General features: G+C 45.8%; 1 protein-coding gene across 7 annotated transcripts in view; it reads left to right on the forward strand.

Moving 5' to 3' along the window:
* The window catches only part of TBC1D1 (TBC1 domain family member 1), a 222984-nt gene that overhangs the window by 177812 nt on the left and 18059 nt on the right, over window positions 1-27113 (forward strand). For all 7 annotated transcript variants that reach the window (XM_089911773.1, XM_089911775.1, XM_022566225.2 and 4 more), the window contains 5 exons: window positions 8222-8407; window positions 14320-14481; window positions 18738-18896; window positions 23668-23912; window positions 25942-26101. In XM_089911773.1, coding sequence (XP_089767899.1) covers window positions 8222-8407; window positions 14320-14481; window positions 18738-18896; window positions 23668-23912; window positions 25942-26101 — 912 coding nt within the window. The remainder of the gene's footprint in view (window positions 1-8221; window positions 8408-14319; window positions 14482-18737; window positions 18897-23667; window positions 23913-25941; window positions 26102-27113) is intronic.

Genomic DNA, 27113 nt, shown 5'->3' on the forward strand with positions numbered 1-27113 from the left:
AAGGGGGGTTGAGCTGAGTCATCTTCTAGTGCCCCTTTCAGCCCTACGTTTCCGTGCTCCTGTGGGTGCTGACGATTTCCCTCACAGGCCAGGGGAAGGAAGGAGAGTGAGCAGGGGGGTCCCCTGGGTCCTGGACTCACCCCCTCACCTGTCCTGGTGGCCCTGACCCAAGGGCCTTTGGTGGTGGTGGCTCTTTTCCACCTCAACGTGTCTCATAAAACTGCAGGAACCACAGTTTGAAATTCAAGGTTCTATAAGTGGTAATAGAAGAGATCAAACTATGACGAAGATCAGCATTTCGTATGCCAACTGAGGCTGAATGTTTGTTCCTCTTTATAGTTTTATTGTCTTTAATCAAGAAACGAGAGCCCTGACCTTCGGCCCTCCCAAAAAGTACAATATTATCCCCTTTGCAGATACAAAAACAAATGCCATTCATTTCAAAGGATAATTTTTTTTCTTTTAATTTATTTTGGCTGCCAGGGGTCTTCATTGTGGCACGCGGGATCTTTAGTTGCAGCATGCGGACTCTTGGTTGCAGCATGCATGTGGGATCTGGTTCCCCCAACCAGGGATCAAACCCAGGCCCCCTACTTTGGGAGGGTGGAGTCTTACCCACTGGACCACCAGGGAAGTCCCTCTCAAAGGATACTTTTATCCAGTGCACTAAATAAAACTTCATGTGTCTACAGCCTTTTCTTGGTTCTTTTCAGGCTTATGTAGGCCTTGACTTTCCCAGGCACTACCTCCCCCCACGGGGGTGCTTCTTGCCTGTACTCCCAGCTCAGCCCCGGAGGGAGGGAGGGAGGGAGGGAGCGGGGGGCGCTGTCGGCTGCCCGCCCCCCCCAACCCCCACCCCCCCACCTCCGGCTCCCAGGAGCGCCCGCTGTACGCCTTCCCTCCAGTCATCTCCGTGCCTCTGTCTGGCTCTCCTCCCTGGGTTTCCCCCCCCCCACCCCCACACACCCCCCCCCCCCCGTCCCCGCCCTGCGCCTTCCTGCTTCCCCTCGAGCTGTGAGCTGTTGTCACAGCTCCTCGCCAGGCTGAGCACAAAACGCATCTTAATAGAGCCTTGGAAACTCACCCCAGATGGCTAATTTGGGAGGGCATAGGGATAAAGATCTGCAGGGCTCTTGCTGCTGTTTTTAGTTTCTGCATTTCTTGTCTGTTTTTCTAAAAAAAAACTTGTGTGCCTGCCTCCCCATTACATCCCCTCACCACCCCCATCCCCACCCTGCTGCACCCCGTCTCAGGCAGAGTTAGGCTCGCTCTTCTGTCTTCAGAGCTTATCCCCCAACCCTAGCACTTTTTCACATTGTTTCATAATAGCCCTTCACTTGTCGCATCCACCAAGCTCTCCATTCCCTGCTGACCGGGATATCTTTCCAACGCTAAAGAATGCATAAATGAAATACATTTTCTTTTGAAAACTGTAAAAACCCCAAATCTTCCATGATTCCCACTAATTAATACCTAAAGGAACCAGGCAGTCATTGCTGTCTGTAGTCTGGGCCTGACCATATTCTTCTCTTCTGTTTGCACGTGCACCATCTGGTCATTAGCAGAATGGGTCCGTGCATGATAACTGATATTCACCTGCATACCCCGTGATGCTGCTCCCTTTACCAGGCATGGCGCCCGTCATTTCCACCTGTCTGAATTTTACTTGTCCTTAAAGAACAACTACCAGTTCCTAAAACCTGATGCTGATAAGAAGAATGATAGCTGACATTTTATCGAATGCTTGCTATGTGCCAGGCTTATCTTTTTTTCCACGTTTGCCTAATTAATGCTCACACTAATCCTCTGAGAGGCACTGGAATGCAGATTTTGCAGGTGAGGATACAGGTATAAGGTGTTCAAACCACCTGTTTGAGGTTAAGTAGCTAGATGAGTGGTGGAGCAGGGATTTGATCGCAGGTATCTGGCTCCAGGGCCTATGCCCTTGACATGGTACACAGGAGAAATTCGTTTTCTTTGCTGAACTTCTAGAATACTTTCTTTGTATTTCTCAGCACTTGTGTACTTCTCCCAATCACCCTGCTTGAAATTTGAGGGACTGTGGCATGTTCATATCTGGATTTCTAGCAGCAGGTGAAAAAAACTTAGAAATATTTCTTTTAAAAAAAGAATGTTATTATTTAAAAATTATGTTTTCCTGTAGCTAGACCATGATATAATGCAACTGTAGAAAAATAGCGAGGTTATTGTTTTTGGGTTATTTTCCATAAAACATCAAAAGTAGTCAGAGTGTGGAGAGATCTCGGGTAAATGAATCTGTTTGTTCATGACTTTTCCATGTGCCTCTGCTGTTTCCCAGGCACGGGATACGGCAGGGACCGCAGAAATCTCTGCTCTCCTGGCATCTATGTTCCGTTGTAGTAGAGGTAAAGTTTGCACTTTGTAAACAGTTGGACGGCATTCATTCGAGGATTGCCTATTTCTTTCTTAAATCTACACATTCATTTTACTTTGTTTTTTTGAGAAATTTTCTTCAGCTCTTGGTAACAACAGGTGCTGTAGATGTTAATCCCTGCTGTTGTTAACTTTTCTCCAGAGATTTAATGTTCAGTTTTAATTCTTGTTTCCAAGGTCTATTCATGTCGTTCAAACAGAAGTTTGAGAATAACTGGAATTTTAAACGTTTTCTTTTTCTTCTGCCATGGGAGACCAGGATTTTTCAGGAGGAATGGCGAGAGTTTTAACCTGCTCTGTTGTGGGATAACAGAAAAAAGCGGCATATTGGAGAATAAGGATCTGTCTCTTCATTTTCTTCCTGGGGCTTCTCTTTCTTACAGGGCACCTGACGCGTGATTTAATGTTGTATGTTTAAAGGGAAGAGAACTGCAGTTCAACCTTGGTATCAGTGTCTTGTGAAAACATAGGAAAGGAGCCCTGTATTCCAGACTTTGCAGAGCCGGAGGCTGGACAGGTGTGAGGCCATGTGCATGTTCCTTTTCCTCCTGCCCTGTCACACCAGCAGTGTGATGTCACGCTCTTCCCCACACACATGTGTGCAGAGAGGACACAGCAGCACGGAGCGGTCAGAGAGCAGTTCGGCATCTGCGATATTGACACACCAGCAGAGGTCATATTTACGACTCTATTGAGAATGTCACAGCAGTGATTTAGATGCAGGCAGTTGTCTCTTAGGGCCCCTGAATTATGGCTGGTTTTAAAATTCTTAGAACCCACTGAAGGCCATTGTTTCTGAGAGTCTACGTAATTTAAGCCTTCTACATCCTGTCATTACAGGAGATGTCAGAATAGTAAAAGCCAATCCCAGGCTGACCTGTTCCTGCAACCCTGTGGTTTTGTGGCTCTGCAGACTTTATAAAGCTGTCTGTCGGTGCCTGTGGTCCCCACAGTTGGGGCAGTTGGTGGTGAATGTCACCTCTCACATTTTGCCCCGAGGGACTGGAACCCAAAAGGCGTACGCATTTACAGAGGTTTACAAAGAGGGGTGGGGCAGGCCCCTGCTCAGCCTCTGCTGCACTAAGGCGCGCTCTTCCACCTGAGCCCCTAGCTGGCTGCCTCTCAGCAAGAATAGAAGTCGAGGACAGAAGCCAGAGCCCCACTGTTGTTCTGGAGATTGTTAGAAACAGCAAAGCCTTTCTTAGACCACTGAGCACATCACATCCTGGGTACATATAAGAGACTCAACAAATACTAGTGTAAAATGGCTTAGGAATTATCCAAGTTCAAACAGTGAACATATTTATTATTAGAACAAGGTTCTCAGTCAACAGCTGTCCAACATTTTCACGTTGTAATCCTCACCCTGCCGCTCCATTCAACCCCCTGTGTACATGAGTACACATCTCATAAGACTGCACCCCAAACACGTATGCGCACGCACATGTGAAAGAGGACTGATCACAGAGCTATAGCCTTGTCCCAAATCTGGGTCTTTGGGCATTGATAAGATTAGCCGGGCCACATTTAGAATAAACAGGTATTTAACTATCCCCCTCTTGTAAGTCACTAACTACTTTGTAACTAGGCTACTCTTAATATGAACAAAAGATAGTATATTTTTAAAAATTGTTAATTATAGACTATAACATCCATAATTGTTACCACGTAAAATAAACTTGGGCAAAGGGGATATATTTTACCCCTTCCCAGGGTTAGGAGAAAGTAAGTGATGGGTGTTTTGTTCTGATTCAGGTTCTCACTGGGGATGATTTTGTTCCCCCTTCTCCCCAGGGGACATTTAGCGATGTCTGGGCGTTTTTGATTGTCGCTGCTGGCATGGGCGGATATTATCGTCATCTAGTAGGTGGTGCCCAGGGATGCGGAGAAACATGCTACAGTGCACAGAACAGTCCCCCGTGACAAAGAATCAGCCAGCCCGAAGTGTCAGTAGTGCTGGATAGGGAAAGCCTGCTGTAAGTTGTTAGGTTTAGTTGCTGACCTTTACAGTGGATTAGCCTTTATTTAGTTAATTCAGAGGTGAAATTAACACTAGTGCCCCTAATCCGTCTTTGTATTCTGCAGTGGGCCTTGGCACCCTGACCAAGATTGGGACGCACTCTGACCATGTGTGAAGGCCTGAATTCAGGCAGCTGACAGCAGCATTTGGACTGGGTTCTAGCAGTCACAGCGAAAGAAAATGAAGAGCTGTCACGATAATAAGTGCCTAAGGTTACGTGAGGGAGTGAAGAGTAAAAATGTGATGTGGAGCCCGCTGTTGGGAGTATGTTTTGAGACCAGCAATAGTGGCATCACCTGGGCACTTAATGGAAATGCAGACTCTCAGGCTCCCCTCAGACTGAGTCAAAATCTGCATTTCAGCACGATACCCACGTGATGTTTGTGCATCTGGAAGTTAGAGGCACTGGGTAAGCATTTTTTACTTTGGAGGAAAATATACCTTGGTTCAGATTGTGGCTCTGACTCTTAGCAGAGGTGTGACCTTGACCGTGTTACAAAACCTCACTGCACCTTAGTTATTTCGGCTGTAGAAAGGGGATAACATCACCTATCTCATGAGGTGGTTGTGACACCTCTCATGTGGTTGTGATGGTTTACCGTCTTTCAACAGCCAAGATGGTAAAAGAAGAAAACAAAACAAAAACAAAATAAAGGGAAAGGGCTCAAGTAGAAGACTTCAAGCTGCAGAGTAAGATTAAATAGGAATACTGACTAAAGTTCCTTTTGCAAAAGGGATTAATTTAGACTATATTGTGTTCAATAGTGAGTCATCCTAAGTATACAGGTTGTGAGGGGTGACTTGTCTTCTAAGTGTTTTGCAAGAGAACATTTTTTAATCTTTGATTTAAATCAGAACACGTTTGCATTTTCTTTAATTTTTTGATGATAAAAATGTTTGTTGTCACACATTTAGAAAATACAGGAAATACAAAGAAGAACGGCAAGCACACCAATCCCGGTACCTACCTATCTCTTCTTTTATTCAACAATTATTTATCAAGCATCTGCTGGGTGCCAGGGACTGCTTGGTGTTGGACAGACCCCCGTCGACAAGGTGGCAAGGTTCTAGCCTTCTCAGAGCTTACAATGTTGAGTGACTAAATTTTGATGCATTTCCTTCCAGTATTTTTTTCTGTGCCCTTAGTGAATATGTGATAGCAAACAATAAGAGCTAATGTTCACTGTATTACTGTGCGTTGGACCCTGTTTTAGGTGGTTTGTATGGTATGTATTAACTCAGTTCCTATAACACCACTCTGAGGGAGGTGCTGTTATTCCCACTTAACAGATTGGGAAATTGAGGCACAAAGAGATTAAGCAACTTGCTAAAGATCACAAAATCCATAAATGCAGAGTCTCGATTAAAAACCAGGCAGCCAGGCTCCAGAGCCTGACCCTATTAGTCACAGAACTGTACTGCCTCTCATAATACTTACAAAATTGAGATCATACAATATAGACAATTTTAATTCTTGCTTTTATATTGACCATTACACGTGAGCATCCTCCTGTAACGTGCATAAACGGTCTATTTCTTACCTCCAAAAGAAGTAGAATTTTAATTCATTTGTTTAACAGGGTCATAATGAAATAAACATAAATAAAAATGTGATGATAAGCATTTAAATGCTTACAGAGATTATAAGGCATTCTTAATGGCTTATCATTTGTTTAAAGATCCTGTACTTTCAAGGGGAGTTAAGATGGACAAGTTACGTTAGGAAATTAAACATTTTGTAGCTTGTACTTGATTTTGTAGCAGGAAAACAAACCTAGCTTTAGATAAAGAGCAATGGTGATGACTGTTCTATAAATTAGTCATAACATGGAATTGTGTTGGAGATGTTGAATGGAAGAGACAGTGTATTGTCTTACGGGGTGGGGCAGTTGTGAGACTCAGGTTGCCTGTGCGGGGCTTTTCACGGCATGTGTTAAGAATGCACTGTGTCAGATGAGGTCCACTTGTGTGTGGGAACTTCGCTAGTTTCATAGTGAACCGGTGGGATGGTCTCTGTGCGTGTCCATAAGGTATTAGTGAGATACAACAACACTGTACCAGCAGCAGAGTGTCTGCAGTTGGGAAAGGCACAAATTCCTGAACTGTAAAGAGATTTCAACTAAGAAATAGAAATTTCAAAATTGATGGCATAGGAGACATTTGAATTGTAGGCATATCTAAATTGTAGGGGTATCTACAGAAAGCATGAACTTATTCATTGTCTCACCCTGGGCAAATTACTTGGCTTCTCTGAACCATAGTTTTCTCTTCAGGCTAATACTTGCCTTCTGGAGTTGGCATCAGGATGAAATGAGTCTGTCCATATAAAACACCTGGCATGGTGCCCAGCACTTGGTAGAGGGTTTATTAATGGTCACAGTTACTCTTGGCTGTTAAGTAAGTTTTAATCTTTTTTAAAAACACCTGGCCTTATATACAACACAGTGGTTAAGAATGTACATAAAAGCCAGACTGCTTGGGTTCCAACCCTGGCTCTACGATTTTCCAGCTGTGTGGCATTGGGCAAGGCACGTGAACTCCTGTGCTTTAGTTTGCTTCTCTTTAAAACTGAATAGTTACAGTACCTACATGTTAGGGTGGTTGAGTGTTAAATAAATTATTATATATAAAACCCTCAGAACAGTCTGGTATAGAGCACTGTATGAATGCTTGCTGTTGTTATCAGTAATACAGTCATTAACTCAGAAGAAGATAAAGTAGTATACCTTACAAAGTAGATATCTTTGAACATTTCCTCAGCTGATGCGACTTTTGCTTATTACTATTTGATGTATAATTTGTTTGATGTTTGTGGCTCAGGTGTAGTTTTTTCAATGCATATTGAAACTTGATTTTTAGATTTGGTGATACCATTGTGTAATATCTGAATAAGCAGAATTTTCTGATCAGACACTATGTTTAAATATAAATTTTTATTGAAAAATGACCATTCTGGCTGTGGTATATATGTGTACAGTGGAATACTATTCAGTCATAAAAAAGAATGAATTTTTGCCATTTGCAGCAACACGGATGGACTTGGAGGGCATTATGCTAAGTGAAATAAGTCAGACAGAGAAAGACAAATACTGTATGATCTCACTTATGTAGAATCCAGAAAATACAACAAACAAGTGAATATAACAAAAAGGAAGCAGACGCACAGATAGAGAACAAACTAGTGGTTATCAGCGGGGGGGGGGAATGAGGGGGAAGAGGAATAGGGCTACAAACTATTATGTATAAAATAAGCTACAAGGATATATTGTACAACACAGGGAGTATAGCCGATATTTTATATTAACTATAAATGGAGTATAAGCTTTAAAAATGGTGAATCACACAGATTAGAAAACAAACTTACGGTTACCAAGGGGGGGGAGGAAGATTGGGATGAATTGGGAGGTTGGGATTGACATATATACACTACTATGTATAAAATAGATAACTAATGAGAACCTACTGTATAGCACAGGGAACTCTGCTCAGTGCTCTGTGGTGACCTAAATGGGAAGGAAATCTAAAAAAGAGGGGATATATATATGTATAACTGATTCACTTTGCTGTAGAGCAGAAACTAACACAACACTGTAAAGCAACTATACTCCAATAAAAAATAAATTAATTAAAAAAAAATTGTAAAAATTGTGAATCACTATATTATACACCTGTAACTTATATAATATTGTACAGCGACTGTACTTAAAAAAAGAAAACAAAATAAAGAGGAAGAAAAAGGAAAAAAAAGAAAAATGACCATTCTGAAATGTCCTTTTTCCTCCCCAGATTATTCAGAGCTGGGAGAGCTTCCCCCACTATCTCCTCTAGAACCAGTTTGTGAAGATGGACCCTTTGGCCCTGTCCCAGAGGAAAAGAAAAGGACATCTCGTGAACTTCGAGAGCTGTGGCAAAAGGCCATTCTACAACAGATACTGCTCCTCAGGATGGAGAAGGAAAATCAGAAGCTGCAAGGTTGGTTTGCCACTTTTTATATTTAACAGGCCTGATGTTGATTTAATTTGTCCTGGCTCTAAAGTGAAGCGTATCAGACATAAGCGTGTTATTCTTTTAAAAAAAAAAAAGAGAAAGGCAAGGTACTCTAACATACATACATACACACATGCATATTAAATACCTGTTACTTTTCCAAAGCAAAGTTAGTACTTTTCACTTTCTAGAGATTTAATGATAATCTCGCCAATTATATTAAATTAAATCTTCTGAGAGACATCCTTCAAATGTAAGCTTTAACTCTCTGAAAAGTGTTTTTTGTTTTCTTCTTTCTCTCTCTCCCCCTGCTTTGTCCTCAACTGTAGTCTTTGCCTGGTACTAGGTATGAACTGATCCTACCTAAATCATTAAAGTTCATAACCTCACTCTATGTGCGTTTTTAGTGAGTGGCAGGCAACCTGAAAAATAGAGAACTAAGACTTCACGTTAGCTGAGCTGTACCTGTACTGATAACAAGGTTTTATAAGGACACACTCATTTAATCCTGGTGACAACTCAAGAAGGCGGGTATAGCCTGAAGAGGAAATGCTCTAATGCTCAGAGAAGCCCAGGGTTATGTTAGTGTCAAAATAAGCCATGAACTTTGAAAGTTTAGATTCTGTTCATTTCCTGTTTCCATAGTCATTTGAACGAATAAATATTATTTGCAAAGTAGCTAAGGAGCTGAGTTGTATGTACCCTGGGTGGTATACTGCAAAGAGCACGGGTCTTGGAGTGCAGAGAGCTGCCTGGATATAAAATAAGGAGGATTTTGGTTGGGAAGTCCGAACATACTCTTTAAAAGGGAGGCTATACAAGTAGTACATGGGGGCCCTGTCCAGAGCAATTCTGGAATTAACTTCCGCCTTGATTGCAGAGCTTCATCTTTTATTGTGATGTTTGTATAGAGCTGAAAGTTAAGACACCAAATCTGGTGACTAAGGTTCATTGTCCATATAAATATGTCATCTTTGACCAAAAACAAGAGTCAAGTACAAAGTAATAAGACCTTTTGATAAGAGAGTAGTTGAGCGGTTGGAATTGTCTACTTACGGGTGTAGTGGGCTCTCCAGTACCCAGTATTGAAGCTGAGAGAGACAGCTCATCCCATGAGGCTGCTATGGAAAGGGATGCCATGGCGAGGGGAGTTTAGAGCAGTGAATGCTAAGTTTTCTTCCAAGTCTGTTTTTCTACCATTTTCCTGTATGTTCTTGAAGGTAATTCTAAAAGCAGGTGTCTAAAAGAGATTTAATAGTGATGGCATCGCTGAGTGTTCCATCGACTAAATGACAGCTTTGGAGCACCGCGCTTATAATCATGTGTATGTTGGTGGGGATTTTTGTTGAAAGGTAAAAAGGCACTTATATTCATCATGTAGGTCATAAACCTTAATGCTTTTCCTGGCCCGTCTTCTTGCAGATGGCAGCTACGGAAGATCAGGGCACAGTTGTAAAATGGGAAGGACGCTGGCTGGCTTCTTGGGAGTGTTGGGAGGAATCGTGACTGTGACTGATGAGACAAGATCAGATTGCCACAGTGGCAAAGCTTTTGTAAAGCCATGTAAATGGTGACCAGGCAGACTAGAATGGGCAGGGAAGAGTTTCCTAGGGTACCTAGAACACCTTGCCCTATGTTCACTAGCCCTTGCCAGCGTCCTCATTTGCTGCTTCCTTGTTTCATCCAGCAGAGTTCCGTCCTGTGTGGTCTCTTATTTTTGCTGTTTGAATTTATTCCTCTCCTTAGCTCTGTCAGGTCCAACATATGCTTATCTTGGTGGTGAAAGCGTAATAAACTTGCTAATATCGTTTAGGAAGCGTGTCAGTGTGTACAGTACCTGTATTGCTGAGAAAACTAATCAGCAATAAGAGCCTGATCATGAATGGCCTAAAAACATGTAGTAAGTTTTGTTGGGGTGGCATGGGGGGCACAGAATCATTAAATACAGAGGCAAGATTTGACAAGAACCAACCAGGAGTGCACTAGAGAGGCAGTCATTTTATCGCTTTTTTTTTTTTTTTTCAGTTACTTTCAAAGGAAGGTTAAATTGCAGCTGGAAGTGGCGCTTGCAGTTGATCAAGAATTCAGGCTGAATTGCATGCTTTTTGGGAAAGAAATGAGAGGAACATATAGGAGGAGGTTCTTCCTATGGTTAAGCCTTTTTCCTGGCTTTTGAATATACGGATCAAATATTTATTACTATTCCGGGAGCACTGCATTCAAGAAAGAATCAAACCACGTCATCTAAATCTGTTTCACTTCATTGTAGACCATTGGAAGCTGAATTGTGATTTCCTCAAAAGTTAAACAGCTAATTTTCAGTGGTGCTGGGGCTGAAATGCATGGCCTCTCTCCCCGGCCCTCAGTCCTCTGCAGCACCCTCTGCAAGGCCATTTCCCCCATTATAAATGACGATGGAGCAGCCTGACGCAGGACAGCAGGGTGACTCACCACAACCATGGGTTTTGGTCAGCACTATACTGCTTATTAGACTGAGTCATATAATTTAATGTTGCAGATACTACATCGGCATAACGATAACACAGTGAATTTTGAGTTTTAATTGATTATCACTGAAGATATTTTTAAAAGGTTTTCCTAGTTAAACAAGTACTACACGTTGGTTATAAAAAAAAAGTTAGATATTGAGTGCAGTTTTTCTAAAATCTCTACAAGTTTGGGCGTCATTTAATTACTGAGACTCCCAGCCTCTTAGCCTTCCTTCCCTTTCTAAGTTTTCAGGAGATGGTGGCAGTTGGAAGAGCATTTTGTCCGTGAAGGCAGTTGCTAAAAGAGCAGAACTGGGACAGGCAGCCACAGCACACCCTGTGCGGTGACATAATCAGACCTGAACATTATTAGTCTGCAGTCCAGGTTGTAGCTCACATTCACGTTCAATGGCGATTAGATGACTCTTTTGCAAAGTTAACATTTTGATCTCATTTAGTCCTGGTTTCTCCTAGCCCCAGAAACTCTTAAACGTGGGTTTGCAGACACTTATTTAATAGAAGAGTTTGGTCTTGTATCTCAAGTTCTTGCCTTAGAGCCTTGATGTTTGTTGTGGGGTTGTACCATCTGCCTTGCTTGATAAGGCGTTTTGGAGGCCACTGGTTTAGGGAGCAGTGTTGTCAGGATACTGAAACGGCAGGCTGTTGCTTGGGCCAACAGCAAAATACATAGCTTAATAAGCCTTTTCAGCTGCATTTTCTGGCCAGATATTTCTGTTCTGTTGACTTCAGAGGAGGTTCCTCTTGTTGCTTTCTGGACTCTTTAGTATCCAGACGTGCTCACAGCAGAATTCACTGCCAGAGAAATGTACATTTGGCCCCAAGAGCCTTGTACTGCTTGCAGTCACTGTTTGGCAGGGCTGGTCCTGAACCTTATGTGCCACAAGGGTTAGCTCAGCTCTAACGGCATCTACTATGTGTAGATGAGAAGCTGAGAGAAATTGAGGGTTGACATTTTTTAAAAATTTGAACTCCACATACACGCAGGGAATTATTTAGTAGGACCTTGAAAATGTGTTCTTCAAAGTAAGAAGGAAAAGAATGAAGACAGAAGATGAAAAATCACAGAAGATGAGAAGGAGGCAGCAGTAGGCCTAGAGTCTCCTGGCCACCCACCAGCTAGTAAATCACCTTGGGCAGGTCCCTTGCTCACTTTGAACTTCAGTTTCTGTGTCCATGAAGTGAGAGGCTGGACGAGGGATCTCTGCAGCCCTTTTCAGCGCCATCTTTTGATGCGTTTGTACTCTTAAAGGCGGTAACTGGGTCAGTTAAGTACAGAAAACATGCATAAGATGACTAAGATCTTACTGTCAGGTTAGCATTAGCCAGATTCTTTGAGTTATTATCATTTGCTCAGTTTCTAATGGGGAAAAAGAAAATATTTCATGTTATCAGCACTTGGTTTGTAAAGCAACATTATTTCGATTTTTTTTTGCTTTTATATTTTTGGTAATTTGTGGAGCACTTGCTAATTAGCAGACATCTTGTAGATGGTTGGTATATTTCATCTCACTTAATCCTCACAGGAGCAACTCAGTGAAATAGCTGTAATTTCCTATTTAGAAAATAATCCAGGGTGCAAAAATCCTGCACCCAGCACATCCTGATTCTGCGGCCCTGGACAAAGTAATGAACCTGCTCAGCCTTGGTCTCCTCCAGAATAAAAGTTGGGGCGGAGGAGTATGGATTTGTGGGATGGGGGGAGAGCAGATTGTGCGAGGTGTCCACTGACTTAGTGTCTCTGGGACTAAGAACTCTTCGCCAGTAAACTTAACAGCTTAGATGAAATGGACAAACTTATTGGAAGGTGCAATTTATCACAACTGAAATAAGAAGGAAAAGAAGTCTGAATGGCCCTATATCTGTTAAAGAGATAAAATTTGCATTGAGACTCTTTCACACAAAGAAAAGTCTAGGTCCAGATAGCTCTACTGGATTCTATCAAACAATTAAGGCCCCTAATTGATACCTGCCTAGTCTCAGAAAACGTGTATAATTAATCACAGCAAGTTCTGCAGTGTGGTGGAGAAAGGCAAGGGGCCCAGGCCCATTCCGCCTCCTGCTTGGGCCTTGGGGGAGGGGCTCAGTCTTCTCATCCAAAGATACCCTGCCTCACAGCGTCCTGAAGATTAGAAAAATGCTACAGATAAACCTATTTGCAGGGCAGGACTAGAGACGCAGACATAGAAAACAGATGCGTGCACACGGGGCGGGGGAACGGAGTTGGGACAAATTGGGAGATTAGGATTGACATATATACACTACCATGAGTAAAATAGCTAGTGGGAACCTGCTGTATAACACAGGGAGCTCAGCGTGGTGCTCTGTGATGACCTAGGTGGGCGGGATGGGGGGTGAGGTGGGAGGGAGGTCCAAGAGGGAGGGGATATGTGTGTACATATTGCTGATTCACTTCGTTGTACGGCAGAAACTAACACAACGTTGTAAAGCAACTGTACCCCAATAAAAAAAAAGAAAGAAAGGAAAAGAGAAAAAAAGATTAAATGTTACTAAATATAGAGTACTTAAGACATATAGTGTTTATTATTATCATAAAGAAGACAAGTTTACAGCTCTGCAGAAGCCTGTATGTTGGCTTATGCTGAGCTATGTATCCTACCTGCTTTCCCAATAAACTCAGTCTAGATCGGAGATAGGTTGTGGAGTGGATATGGGGGCTGACAACATTACCACCTTGTCTGAATAGGATTTAGTGGTTTTAGGTGGGAGTGAGGTGGTCAGTTTTAATCCTTCTTAGATCCCCTGCCCCCGCCCCCCCCCCCAAGTTTGGTAATTTAGGTATAATTCTTAATGCAGCTGTAAGCTGAATAAGTTTGGTAGGAAATAATAGCTATCTTCATATATTTGAGGAGATGCCACATGAAATGGGTAGATTTATTCTGTTCAGCCCCAGGCAGCAGAAATGTGACGAAGGGTAGAAGCTACTTAAAGGAGGTTTGGCTCTAAATAAGAAGGAACTGTCCTCGGAGAGCCTATCGTAGTTTAGATGAAGTTTTGTTGAGAGCTCGTCATGCCAGGCGCTGGGAATTCCAACACATAGCTCCTGCCCTTGAGATGTCTCTGGTTAATAGGGTAGCTGTGGAGATGGGTAGAATTGGATAGGTGTGGGGTGTATTTTAGCAGTAGAGCCAGCAGAATCCATTGGGGGTGAAGGACTAAGAGGAATCAAGGATGCCTCCTAGGTGTTTAGCTTCTTCCAAGGTAAGGAAGCTGTGGTGCGGCAGGAACCGTGTCTTTACCTTGGACCTGTTAAGCTGGCTTGTAGCCGCTTGACGTCTCAGCGGTGGTGATGAGCAGGCAGCTGTGCTGTGAAGTAGGAGACACGGAGCTGTAGCATTCACTAACGTGCTCTTAAATTGTCTGTTCTAGCCTCTGAGAATGATTTGCTGAACAAGCGCCTAAAGCTTGATTATGAAGAAATCACTCCTTGTCTTAAAGAAGTAACTACAGTGTGGGAAAAGATGCTTACCACTCCAGGAAGATCAAAAATTAAGTTTGACATGGAAAAAATGCACTCGGCTGTTGGGCAAGGTGAGCTTAACTGGGAATCAGTCCAGCCGGCCTCACCCCTCACTGATGACTGGGGAGAAGTATGGAATAAAAAATAATTTTTAAGTCCATTTTCGGTGGCCATCTCTCTCCTACTTATCATGTCTTTACCTAATCTGTTTCCAGATGTCTTAGTTAATTGATGTGAGTTTCATTACCTTTCATGATTCCTCTTAATTAGGTTAATTAAGGAAAGAGGAAGAAGACAAAAGAATACCTAAGGGCTTAGTTGCCTACAAACTGGGTAATGATGTGATGATAAGCTGAGTGAAATAGTAAACTGACAGTGAACTGTGTGCCTTCTGTCTGGATGCTCTCAGGAGGTAACATAGTGTCCAGCCCGGACTTCAGGCAGGTAGGCTCGGGTTTGGATTCCAGCTCTCCAGTTACTTTGCAGCCCTTGAAATAAAAGACGCCGTGTGGCTAAGAAGGCCTCTCCTCTTAATGAGACCCCTAAGTGACGGAAATAAAGAGATTTATAAACATCCCAAGTTAAAGTTCGATCAAGGTGGCAGGATTTTAGGGTGTCAACTTGGGAGAAGGAGGAATAATTCTAGGGAATTTTAAATAATTCAAAGTTTACTTTGGTTTTAAAGGATTTCTCTAAAGGTATCAAGGTGTAGAACTTTATAATCTGGAGCGTACTTTTCTAGGAGTGGGATTGCAAAGAGGCTACCTGAGCAGTTGGCAATATGGGCCAGAAGCAAACTCTGCTCACCTTTGACCCAGCACTGCCACGTATAGAAACCCGTTCTAGAAATGAATCAGTCAAAAATGTACTGCAGTGGGAAGAGTGCAGATTGTGGCAGTGTTTAATGGCCAAAAAACAAAGCAGAACCCGAAAAACCCCAACTGCGTGACCACACGTATGTCACATTCCTTGAAAATAACGCAGCAGATTCATATTGACGGCAGTAAAAGGTTTCTGAGGTCAATCGTTAAATGAGAAAGGACAGCGTGGCCTCATGTACAGCTGTGTATCTCCATATGTGTATATGTAGAAAGACATCCTTGACGTGTTTGCAGATAACCTGAGTTGTAGACAGGATGGCCATCCATCCGGGTTACCCGGCATAGCCCTGCTTTACAACCTGTCCAGTAATTAATAGCCTTCCTCCCCTTCGCTTTCAAAAGCTTCCCGCTTTGGGTGGTGAATTATATGTCCCCTCTAGTTATGAATGGTTTTTCACTTTCTTCTTTATACCTCCTGTATTTTCAGAAGGTTTGTTTGTTTTTCTCACGTTTAAATAGGGAGCATATATTACTTCTAAAGTGAGTAAAAATTAAAAAGTATTTACATCTGGGGGGAGGGTGGCTTCCTGCCTGCGCGCCCAGTCCACTGCCAGGTTTCTTTCTGGGGTTAGGAGTGGAGGCAAAAACGAGCGTGCGGAAGGCTGTTCCAGGTCATTCTTAGCAAACACATTGGCACCGATTTGCATGACCCTTTGTTTTTAAATCGTAAAATCTAAGCTTTCTCTTAAACACCAGAATATGTGGTACTGTCCAGGGACGGCCAGTATTTTTTTCCTCCCCAAAATAAAGGTTTGATAAGATAATGGGAATGATTTAGTAATAAGGGGAAATTGTTCATCTCATAACTTGGGAAATTTCCCAGTGTGACAAAAATATTTTGTGAAAAGCCCCACTATTAATCACGTAACATGCTGACTGTTTTTCAGCCCACATTTGTTGCTAATACAGTGTGAAGTATGAGGTGTGTATGTGTCTGTACATCTCCCCACCCCTCCAGATACATCTCTGAGCAGGAGAAAAGAAACAGAACAGTATAAAAAAGCAGATATCAGGGTGGATTAGTTTCCTGTTGCTGCCATAACAAATGATAACAAAATTGGTGGCTAAAACAACAGAAAGTTTTCTTAGTTCTGGAAGCCAGAAGTCTGAAGTCAGGGCGCGTGGACAGGGTCGCCCTCGGCCTCTCCCAGCTTCTGGTGGCTGTCGGCACTCCTTGACCGTGGCTGCGTCACTTCAGTCTCTGCCTCTGTGGGCATATCGCCTCCTCTTCTTGTCTTCTCCTCTGTGTGACTCTTTTCTAAAGACATTGTCATTCTGGGTTATGGCCTCATTTCAAGGTCTTTACCTAACTTAATTATCTCTGCAAAGACCGTTTTCCCAAATAAGGTAACATTCACAGCCTCAGGTGATCAGGACGTGGGCATACCTTTTTGGAGGCCACCACTCAGCCCACTACACAGGGTCATCCAGTTGGCTCCGAGTTAAACATTCAGAGAACGTGTAGGATGTGGTCACAGTTAAGTGTGTCCCTGTGTTTCTCCCATAGTGTAAAGCCAAATTACTGACTAGACTGTAAGTATTTCCAAGAGATGGCTGAGTGATGCTTTCTAAACAGCTCCTGTGAATCTGTAATAAATGAAATTGGCTTTCTGGTTCAGATTCACAAATGATGATTTTATTATTAATTGCCAGGTAGGAACGTAAGATATTTTCCTCAGTACCCATCTGAGTAGCAGCTTGTGTGACAGTGAGAACTTTGAGAGAAAACGGCAGTCAGTTTCCCTGGGTTGCCAGCAACGAGCTGGGGCACCTCTTCTCAGCAAGGGACCTTTGTTTCCCCATCTGCACCATGTGGAGCAGGAGCATCATCGTATTTCCCTCAGCGGGTTGTGGGGATGATGTAACGTGTTCAGGATGGTGACGGTGCCTGGTCACCTCACAGGGAGGGTTAGCTGCTGCTCTTTCCCGGAGTAGGATCTGCTCTCAGAGACGGCTGGGGAAACTAGCAAATGACCTTCCTGGGTAGGCTGTCCGAGTGGCAGGGAAGGGTACAAAGTGCTCACGGTTTTTTTCTGGATGGAAAGGGAGATTAATCCCTGATTACGAGGCTCCTTTTCTCTGAAGAGCACTCCTCAGAGATGAGGAGGGTTTGGTGTCTTATCCTGCCGTTTTCTTTGTCTCCCCATTTCCACGTTTGGGCCTTGAAACAGCGGAATCACGAACCCAAGAATTTTGATCCAAAACAGTCACTTCTTCTAATGAGGTTTGACCTGAGTAACATCATTGACTTTAAGAGGACGTTTCTTAGTTTTAGACATTTTAAAATTACTTTGAGTATTTAAGTTAATCACGTCTAAAACATTAGGTAGAGGCTCTTAGATCATTTTTCTTGTTTGTAGGTCCATGTTGAATGCCCACCAGGGCATGTTCATGCAGACTGTCCCCTGTGCAGCCACTGGCCCCTTCCTCCAGCCCACGCTTGCAGAAAGACGTCCAATCAGTATTCCAGAATCTCAGCTTTGATTCGGCTACTCCTTCCCCAACTCAAAAACATTGAGTGGCTCCCTTCGGCTACCAAATAAAGTGCAGGTTTCTTGCCCTCAGTTTTGCCTCTAGTAAAGCCCTTCCAGCCTGACTGCCACCTGCTCCCTCCTGCATGTGCCGTGTGCCCAGGGAGACCTGTGGAAACGCTCTTGGTTCCCTTCCTCTGAATTGGCTTCTCTCTTCTTTCTCCCACTCTTGAGTCTTGGCACGAGTGAAGGAGTCCAGGAAACCTAGATCTCCTTCGTCCACACTCACCTCTTTGGATCTGTCCCTTCTCTGAGTTCACTTTTGTTTTTTTAAACTTAAAAAAAATTTTTTTTTCCTTATTTATTTTTTATTTTGGGCTGTGTCAGGTCTTAGTTGTGGCACGTGGGATCTTCGTTGGGATCTTCGTTGCGGCATGTGGGATCCTCCGCTGCAGCGTACAGGCTCTGTAGTTGCGGCACGTGGGCCTAGTTGCCCCGCGGCATGTGGGATCTTAGTTCCCCGTCCAGGAATCGAACCCACGTCCCCTGCATTGGAAGGTGGATTCTTAACCACTGGGCCACCAGGGAAGTCCCTGAGATCCCATTTTGCAGTGTCATTTTACATGCTTGCAGTTATTTCCCAAGGACGTTAGTAATTGGTGCCAGTTATAGGGGTTCATGTCATTCATCAGGTTATCGCAGAGTCTAGCACAGTCTGCACATAGTACCTAGATATGTACTACGAAAGGTGGGAGGGGGTCAGGGAGGTGAGGGAAGAATGGCGGGGAGTGTGGAGGGAGGAAGGAAGGGAGCAAATACGACAGAATTCTGGTTGCTTTATTTCCATTCCTATGCAGTTAATTCACAGTGGAACTAGAAGTTGGATCAGTGGACTGAAGCACAACTTGTTTTTATTGTTAAGTTGAATTCTGTACATGAAGCCCCTCTCTCTCTTTTCCACCCCCGCTTTTGAAGGTGTGCCGCGACATCACCGGGGCGAAATCTGGAAATTCCTAGCAGAGCAATACCACCTAAAACACCCGTTTCCCAGTAAACAGCAGCCAAAGGACACGCCATACAAAGAGCTCTTAAAGCAGCTCACCTCCCACCAGCACGCCATTCTCATCGACCTCGGTAAGCCTGCAGTCGATTTGACATGAAAATGGAAGTTTCACTCACTTGAAAAGCCTGAAGACACTGTCCGAGTTATTTAGTGCTCGGCCTTCAGGTTTAGCAACCAGAATTTGCTGCTGAGATTTTCGATTAACAAAGCCCTGGAGTCATCACAAATGTCTTCTCAGGTCTATAAAGAAACCTCCGTCTGCGCCGGGTGGCTTGTTACCTCTGCTCAGCATGGAGGGTGGCTGGCGTGGAGGTGCCAGTTCTGACCACGGTTCAGTTCAGTGACTCAGATATTGATAGGAGGTTTTGCAGTCAACCCAAGGAACATCCTGGAAACACAAGTGTCAGAGCTGAGGCTGCGTTTAATTACAGGAGCCACTCCCTAGTCTTTACGGTTTACAAACAGGATTTATTAGAAAAATTGGAGAAAGGAGTTTGTGAGTGCACCCTGGGTGATTTTATTCTGGGAACGGGGAGGCGCCTCGTCTCTTGAGCAGTTTTAAAAACGCTAAGGTGGAAACGGTGTCTTGGGTACCTTTGCAGTTGCCACAGTGGAGAACTTGTGGAGGCAGGCTGTAGCCATGGTGACAGAAGGCCTTCTGTCTTGTCAGCAGCCCCAGGTGGGGACATCCTTTCCTGCCTGCTCCGCCCCCAGCGGCCTCCGTCTCTGGCTCTGCTGGCAGCAGGGCTCCTGGGCAACCCCGTGGGCTCCCGGCCCTGCCGCTTCTAGGGCACATGGTCCTGCTTCCAGCTGGCTGCCGCCACCCCGGGGCTCCCCGGTCCGTGTTTTGGGCCCACCGGGTTCCTGCACCCGGGAGGGGGCAGCACAGTTCCCAGCCGTGTGAGGTGCGAGCCGGATCAGGCAGTACCGAGGCTTTTCTGTCCAGCCACACGGCACTTCGTCAGGGTAGATTTCGTAAATGTCCCTCTTCAGGTCTAAGTTGGAATGTCATCCCTGAGAAGCTGTCCCTGATATAGCCTCTTCTCCCACCTTCAGGTTGGGTTAGGTGCCTCTGCTAAGCCTTGTCCCACCCTCTTCACTCCCCTCAGCGTACTTATCACATTTATCATTATGACAATTATCATTAGTGTTTAAAGCTAGTACTTAACTTTACCTTGGACCAAATGTTGGGTGAAGTTACTTAAAATCTTTTCTTTAATCCTCACAGCACAATCAGGGAGGTGTTGTTCTATCCTCGTTTGGAGCTGAGAATATTGAAATGCAGAGAGGTTAAGTCACTTGTCCAAAGTAACACGGCTGGTGTGCCACTGAACAGTGTGACTCTAGGCCTGTGCTTGTAACCCCCCCCCTCCACTGTCCCTTAGTTATGTGGCAGTGCCTTTTTATTGCCTTTCTCCCCAGTAGGATGCAGCCCTCCCTCTGTGGGCTGGACTGGGGCCATTTGCCATTGTACCCTAGCTCCTAGGACAGAACCTGTCACATAGTAGATGCTTACTAAATCTCTTGATGTTGACTGTGAGGCCCCGCACTGGCATCCCAGTCTCACGTGACCCTCACAGCAGCCTTGGAAAACTGGCCCTGTATCCTCTTTAAGAAATGAGAAAAGTCTCTGAAGCGCAGCGAGGTCAAGTGTTGACCGTGGTCACACAGCTGAGTGCCAGGACCTAAACCCCCTCCGGCTCTGTGCTGCAGTAGGCCCCTCCATCCCTGAGGCCCTCTGCCCAGGAGCCCCATGCGTTCCTAGGAGATGGCTGGCTGGGTGCAGGGTGATGCTGACAGGCCGTGATTGCGCCTTGGGGACAGTGAAAATGTGAGGCCTGGGGCTGGAGCCCATTTGGCCCGCTGACCCTAAGGAAGCAGTTTTGTGAATTGGCAGTAGCAGTGTTTGCTCATGTGGTGAGTAACAGAAAAAGTGACATGTTCCTATCATGTGAAATGAAGAAGAAAATAAATTTCGGGTAGGAGGTTGAAAGGGAGTAAGGAGCACACGTGGTCTCTGCCCCCACCCGGGATGGGAGGAGGAGGTGGGGACGATGTTTCCTCCTAACTCCTCTCTTCTCTCAGTTTTCTTTCAGTAAATATTCCTCATTGTTCCACGCGCAGGACTGGGCCTCTGCCTGCCGTAGCTCAGATGCAGTTACTCTTCTGCAGAGGGAGGAAAAGGCCACGTCAGCAGCACGACGGGCTCGGGCAGGGCTGTCCCCCGGGGACCTGTGTTTGCGCAGCCACCTTCAGGCACCGCCCTGCCCAGGGGCCAGCGGCTGCCACTCCTCTAGTTGGCCCGGAGTCTGCAAGAGCCGAGATTCGGCCTTTCCTCCTTCCCAGGCAGGGCCAGGCTGCACTCATGTCCTCTCCGTCGCTGCCCGTCTCCCACCCTCACCCTCTGCAACCCCGAAGGCCAGCTGCAGCCCCACGCCACACCCCGACTGCGCCAGCCTTGTCTCTCCACCTCACTTCTTTCCCAGTCACGGCCCCCAGTTCGGATGCCTTCTCAGTGCCCTCCCAAGGTCCCAAAGAAGCTCTGTTTCCAACAGGGCGTTTCCCAGGTGACATCTGTGCGTCTCTCCAGGCTTCCTCCAGGGCCAGCCTTCCCTCCTCCCTTGAACTGGGAGAGCCGAATATTGGCCCAGGTCCAGTGGTGGACCAGGTGCCCTGCCTGCCAGGCTCTGGCTCTGCTGGGTTCACGGAGGCCTCGTCTAGAAGTTCCTCCAAACTTTGCCCATTGCTTCCCCCTCACCTCTCACCAAGGTGGTATTTGCCAAGTCAGTTGTTTTGTCTGCACTTTTTAATTTAGTCTACAGTGTGACTCACTCAAGGCCCAGCAGAGGTGTGTAGGGCAGAGCAAACACAAATCACGTTTCAGTTTTTCTTAAAAAAGTGACATCCGTATCCTGGCCAGAAGAACAGAGTGCTTATTGGTTGGAGGTATTTGGGGTTTGCAAGGATTTTTTGTTTTCCTGGCTTTTCCGAAATTAGCTGTTAATCTAATCAGGTTTGCAATATGTTTTCCTCCAAGGAGTGAGAATAATAGACTTTGTAGTTGGGCAGTGTTTTACAGTTTGTGAACCATATTCTCTAGCTTTGCTGGATTTCAGCTTTACACGGTCCTGTATGAACTTGGACACGTTATTTCCACTTCGGAGGTGATGTGGTTTGCCCAAGTTACAGGCCACTACTCAGTGGCAGAAAGTTCTAGAACCTTGCTCTTCTTAGTCTCTGAATATCATGTTCCCTCTAGGACATACTGTATGGCTTTTCTCTGTCTTGGCTTTGTCCACTGCAGACCAACGCAGCCTTCCCCTCCTCTGGTTAGGTGGAGAAACGCTGTCAGAGCTGGCCCCATTGAGCCAGGAGGAGACAGTGTACCCGATGACACTTAGCAAGTCATGCTGGGGCCTTAGTTCCGGAACCTGCCCCACCCTCTAGGCGTGGTTCCAGCACATCCATTTGTGCTGCCCTCAGGTAATTGTAACTTTTCTCTTCTCCGGCTCTCCATCCTGGGTGGACAATCCGTATTGCCCAGTATCCTGCCTTCTGGCTGTGCCTCCCATCTGGTCGTGGCCACACGAAAGGCCATGGGGGAGGGGACACTGAGCAGCGAGCTAGAGACCCCCTTCGGGCTCCAGGTCACCCTCCACCCTGTCAGCTGCTGCTCTCCTGGGTATCCCGTTGTCAGTGCCTCCCCTGGGACGCTGTCCGGCCTCTCCCACGATAGGCAGGTTGGCCGGGACACTGGAACAGGTCCAGAAATGGAGGGACACCATCGAATCAGAGAGCAGACTTAGAAACTGCTCCCTATGGCTTTCCAGCAGTGGGGTGACTTGTGCAGGGTGCGTATAGGAAGGTTTGTTGCGGGGAGAGGTAGAGTAGCGAGAGAGAAATGAACACAGGACAAGAAATCAGGCAAAGACTATTGCTGCCCTCCTAAGTCAAGTTCAGGTAAACTGATCTGGATTGATTCAGTGCTTTCTCACGGGGCTGAGGAAGAACACACGAATGTATCCTCCTCCCTTTGCTGAGACCACATAATTAAGGTGAATGTTCCCCTCGTGGCCTCCATGCACTTCTGCCTTTGCTGATCCAGACAAGGCCGTAATTCTCACCTGGGTCCAGGCGTGGCCCCGGCTGAGCACCTCTTTAATCAGCCATTTTTCTGCTCCCTAGAAACACACTTCCCCATCAGTCACATTCCAAAAGGAGAGGGGGAGGTGGGATTTGACAGGTATCAACCACACAAGCCTCCTGGACAGAAGTCTTTTTAAACTTTATCTGAGTACCAGCTTTTTGTGAAAATCGGGATGTCGAGAGCGTTTTATTTTAACCTCTTGCTGAGAGGTAATTGTTTTGTATAAAAGGAAACACCTACTGCTCCCCACTGTGTTTCAAAGCACTGCCTATGGTTTAAAAGAAGAGAAATGTGCGTGCGGTGTGAAGCACTTGCAGGGAAAAGAGCAGTCTGGGCAGAGCTGATCGGGGCGTGTGCTGGAGCGGGGTTGGGTAGAGAACCACAGCTGACCGCTCATCTGGACACTAGACTCCTGTTCAGAGGATAGACACTCTTCTTCCTGTTTTAGATGGAAGTCCAGGTATCTGCAGGCCCGAAGGCGGTTCTCATTTCTTTCACCTGAAAGCATGATTAATTGCTGATTTTTTAATTGCAAGCATTATTCCAAGAACAACCAGCTGACCTTGTTTATAGAGCTGATGGATGACGTGATCCCACTTGGAAAGATCTGTCGCTTTAACCTAAAGCACATCAGATTTCTGGTTCAGTAGGCTTTCTTTTTTTCAAAATGCAACAAATGTGTTTTGTCTTCACAGGGCGAACCTTTCCAACACATCCATACTTCTCTGCTCAGCTAGGAGCGGGGCAGCTGTCACTTTACAACATTTTGAAGGCCTACTCGCTTCTAGACCAGGAAGTAGGCTATTGCCAAGGTCTCAGCTTTGTAGCAGGCATTCTGCTGCTTCATATGGGCGAAGAAGAGGCATTCAACATGCTCAAGTTTCTGATGTTTGACGTGGGTCTGCGGAAACAGTATCGGCCAGACATGATTATTTTACAGGTAGAGAGCGTTCCTTAAGTCTTTGATAAAGATGAACTCTAAAATGTTTATGATTCCTTTCCAGGTATATTTAAGGAACTGTCCCACCATCAGTTAACACTGTAACATCTGTCGCTGCTGAGAAGTTACTCTGTGCTAGGCCTTACACCAAATGTTGCATGTGCACTTACCTCCTCAAACTTCAGGAAGACATTGTTGGTCAACTCAATTTAGAGATGGGAAAGCTAAGGCTCAGAGAGGTTACGTAATTTGAGCAGGTCACACAGCTAGCAGGTGGCAGAGCTGGGATTTAAACCTAGGCCTGTCTGACTCCGGAGTGCCCTCCCTTTTACCCTTTGTCAAACCACCTTCAGGTGGTCTGATTCCTACCTCCCAGTGTATTTGCTCCTTCCTCTGCCGGGGATCCCATCCCTACCCCTCAACCCCTGCCATCCCATGTCCAGCTCAGATATCACCTGTTCACGCAGGTGCCGTGTCCCCCCCCCTCTTCCACCCACCCTGGCTCGCTGTGTCACGTGATCCTGTCTCATTCCTTTTGCATAACACACTTACTGCCTGAAATTATCTTGTTTCCTTATTTATTTACTTGTTTATTTTCTGGCTCTCCTTAGCGTATATCATGAGAGGGCAGGGGTCTTACCTGTCTTGGGGCTGAGTCCCTAGTTCCTAGGCTAGTGCCTGGGATGAAGTGGGTACCTCGTCCGTATTTGTTGAATGAATGAGTGACAGGTGGCAGGTCATGTCAGAAGAAAACCCCATACAACAGTGTGTTCCATTGCTGCTACCACCGCCTTTCAGAGGTGGGGAGAACTCTGGATCCTGCTTTGAGGATATTCCTAAATGTTGGAATATGTGTTTACGTGTTTGTTTACCAGCAAGATACTCTGATTTCAGAGCCTTAGAAAGTGTACGTTAGAGCCAAGGACTCTTCCAGAGCATTGAACAACATGGCTAGAAATCCTTTCACCTCCACCTGTGTGTGTGGACAGCGTGAACATAAATCCCATAGAAGGAAGCCATCCCGTTCATTAGGAGATTTGGGCCTACGTAACACGTGCCACACATGCTGTCAGGTTCTTCCTACATAACTCCGTTAGCGTATTTAATGTAGGTGCGCCTGCCATCGAAGAGAGTGGAATTTTTCAGATTTGTATAGTATAGTATACAACAGTATATACTGATATAGTATATTACACAAGTCGTGTGTAGTATAGTATACACACGGCTGTGTTTGGGCTGGTGGCCTAGAGATTAGATTTCTTTTTGATACAAAAGAGCCACAGCTGGTACGTGAGAGAACTATGTTGTCTGGCCTCCCGGAAACAGTTTTTCCCGTTGTGGGCAGTACATATCCGGCTGTAGCGCCCTCTCCAGGTCACTGTTCCTCTGGGGTCAGGCCAGGGACTGCTCAGTCGGGGCTGGCTCTAGGCCAGCTGTGAGCCCCGGGACCCTCATGGGCTTCCTGCCAGGGCCGCATCACTCTGAGGGAGCCCCCTGAGCTCACGTCCAGCCCAGTTGGAAAAGGTTTCTCCATCTCGAGATAAACGCTTGTCAGCTTATTTTAACTTTCCTGTGTTGTAAACCTGAAGAAGTCACACTTGTCCTGCCTCTTGAGTGGTTTGGAGGGCGTTCAGCAGGAACTTAGGGAACAGATACAGTAGCATCCTTCTGCAGAATCTGTGCTCTCACTTCGCTGTTGGCGAGAGGCTGCCTTTTTACTTCAGATTCCCCTGGCTTTGGGTTTTGCTAAGAATGTGCGTTTACGAAATGTTGCCTCAGGATAGATGCGTAGCTTCTCCCAGCCAAGGAGCGCGAGGGAACAGTGAGAAGAAAGGCCGTGGCCGGAGGAGCCCCGCCGTGAGCGCCCCGGGCCCAGCCCAGCCCCTGCCTGGCCACAGCACTCGCTGGATGACGGAGGGCGAGAGCAGGGGGGGTCTCAGGAGCCGCGAAGAGAGTTCCGTGGTCCTTCCACCTCCGAGTGGGGTGGATGCTGTTCTCCCACGGTGACCCTGTGTGCGTGTCCCTGCAGATCCAGATGTACCAGCTCTCGAGGCTGCTCCACGACTACCACCGAGACCTGTACAATCACCTGGAGGAGCACGAGATCGGCCCCAGCCTCTACGCCGCGCCCTGGTTCCTCACAGTGTTTGCCTCGCAGTTCCCCCTGGGGTTCGTAGCCAGAGTCTTTGGTGAGTGTGTGTGAGTCTGTTCGCCACGACCCGCGTCCTCGAGTTAGAGGGGAACCGTGTGTCGTCGCTCCGTGGTGGTTCTTCTCATTTTTATGCCCGGGTCTTCTACGGGAAACAGGGTGGTATTTGTCATTCTCAGTTTAGTGAGGATCAGGCTTCGGGAGTTTCAGGACCTGCTCAACTTCTGATGATCAGGGCCTCGCCTCGATGCCTTCTTGTGGGCTTAGATCCGATTCCCTCCCCCCAGGCTCCCCCTGGAGCAGACTTGCTGCAGGCTGGGCCGAGGAGCCTGGCGCAGGGCCCAGAGATGTTTCTTCCTCGACCTCCGTGGCCCGGGCCTTGCTCGCTGAGCTCCCTAAGACTTCTCCCCCGGGAGTCCTGGGCCACTGCTCTTTCTAGGTCTCGCCTGCATCTTCTCCTCTCGCTCCGCTTCCCCTACCCGTGGCTCTTCGCTTCCTCTGCCGGCGTGCTCTCGAAGGCACCTCTGTGTCGCCGACCCACGGTCCGTCCTCACGCGCCCCCCGCGTCATCTTCCCACGGCTGTGCCCCCGTAACTGAGGGTGGGTCACATTTCAAACCATCTCCCGTTTACTTGATTTACTTTTCGAGAAGATTGTCTCTGTCAGAGTTTTAAATGAATATTCACGTGCAAAGTCTCAAAACTGCCTTGTCAATTAGACTTCAATTTAAAAAACTAAAAATTAAAAAAGTGTAAAAGGCTGCCTTGACCTGGCAGGGATAGGAGCCGAGTGACACGCTGTGAGCAGTCAGCTCTTGTACAGTGTGCTTCCCCTGCTTCGGGATGAAGTAATAATTCTGACAATTCAGCTTCTTTTTATCTTTTTACTGTGGAGGAAGAGGTTATTAAAAAATTGATTGTCATCACATACCAAGTGGTTTTAAAGTACCATTTATGTTGAGTCACTTGATAGCTTAAAAACATGTATTCTTACACTTTTTTAGATTCGTTTTTAGAATTAGAGACCATCTTAAAGGGATTGTTCACAAAAGA

The sequence above is a fragment of the Delphinapterus leucas genome, chromosome 5 (assembly GCF_059928025.1).
Source record: "Delphinapterus leucas isolate spDelLeu-1000000601 "Yukka" chromosome 5, BTC_Dleu_Yukka2, whole genome shotgun sequence".
Classification (NCBI taxonomy): Eukaryota; Metazoa; Chordata; class Mammalia; order Artiodactyla; family Monodontidae; genus Delphinapterus; species Delphinapterus leucas.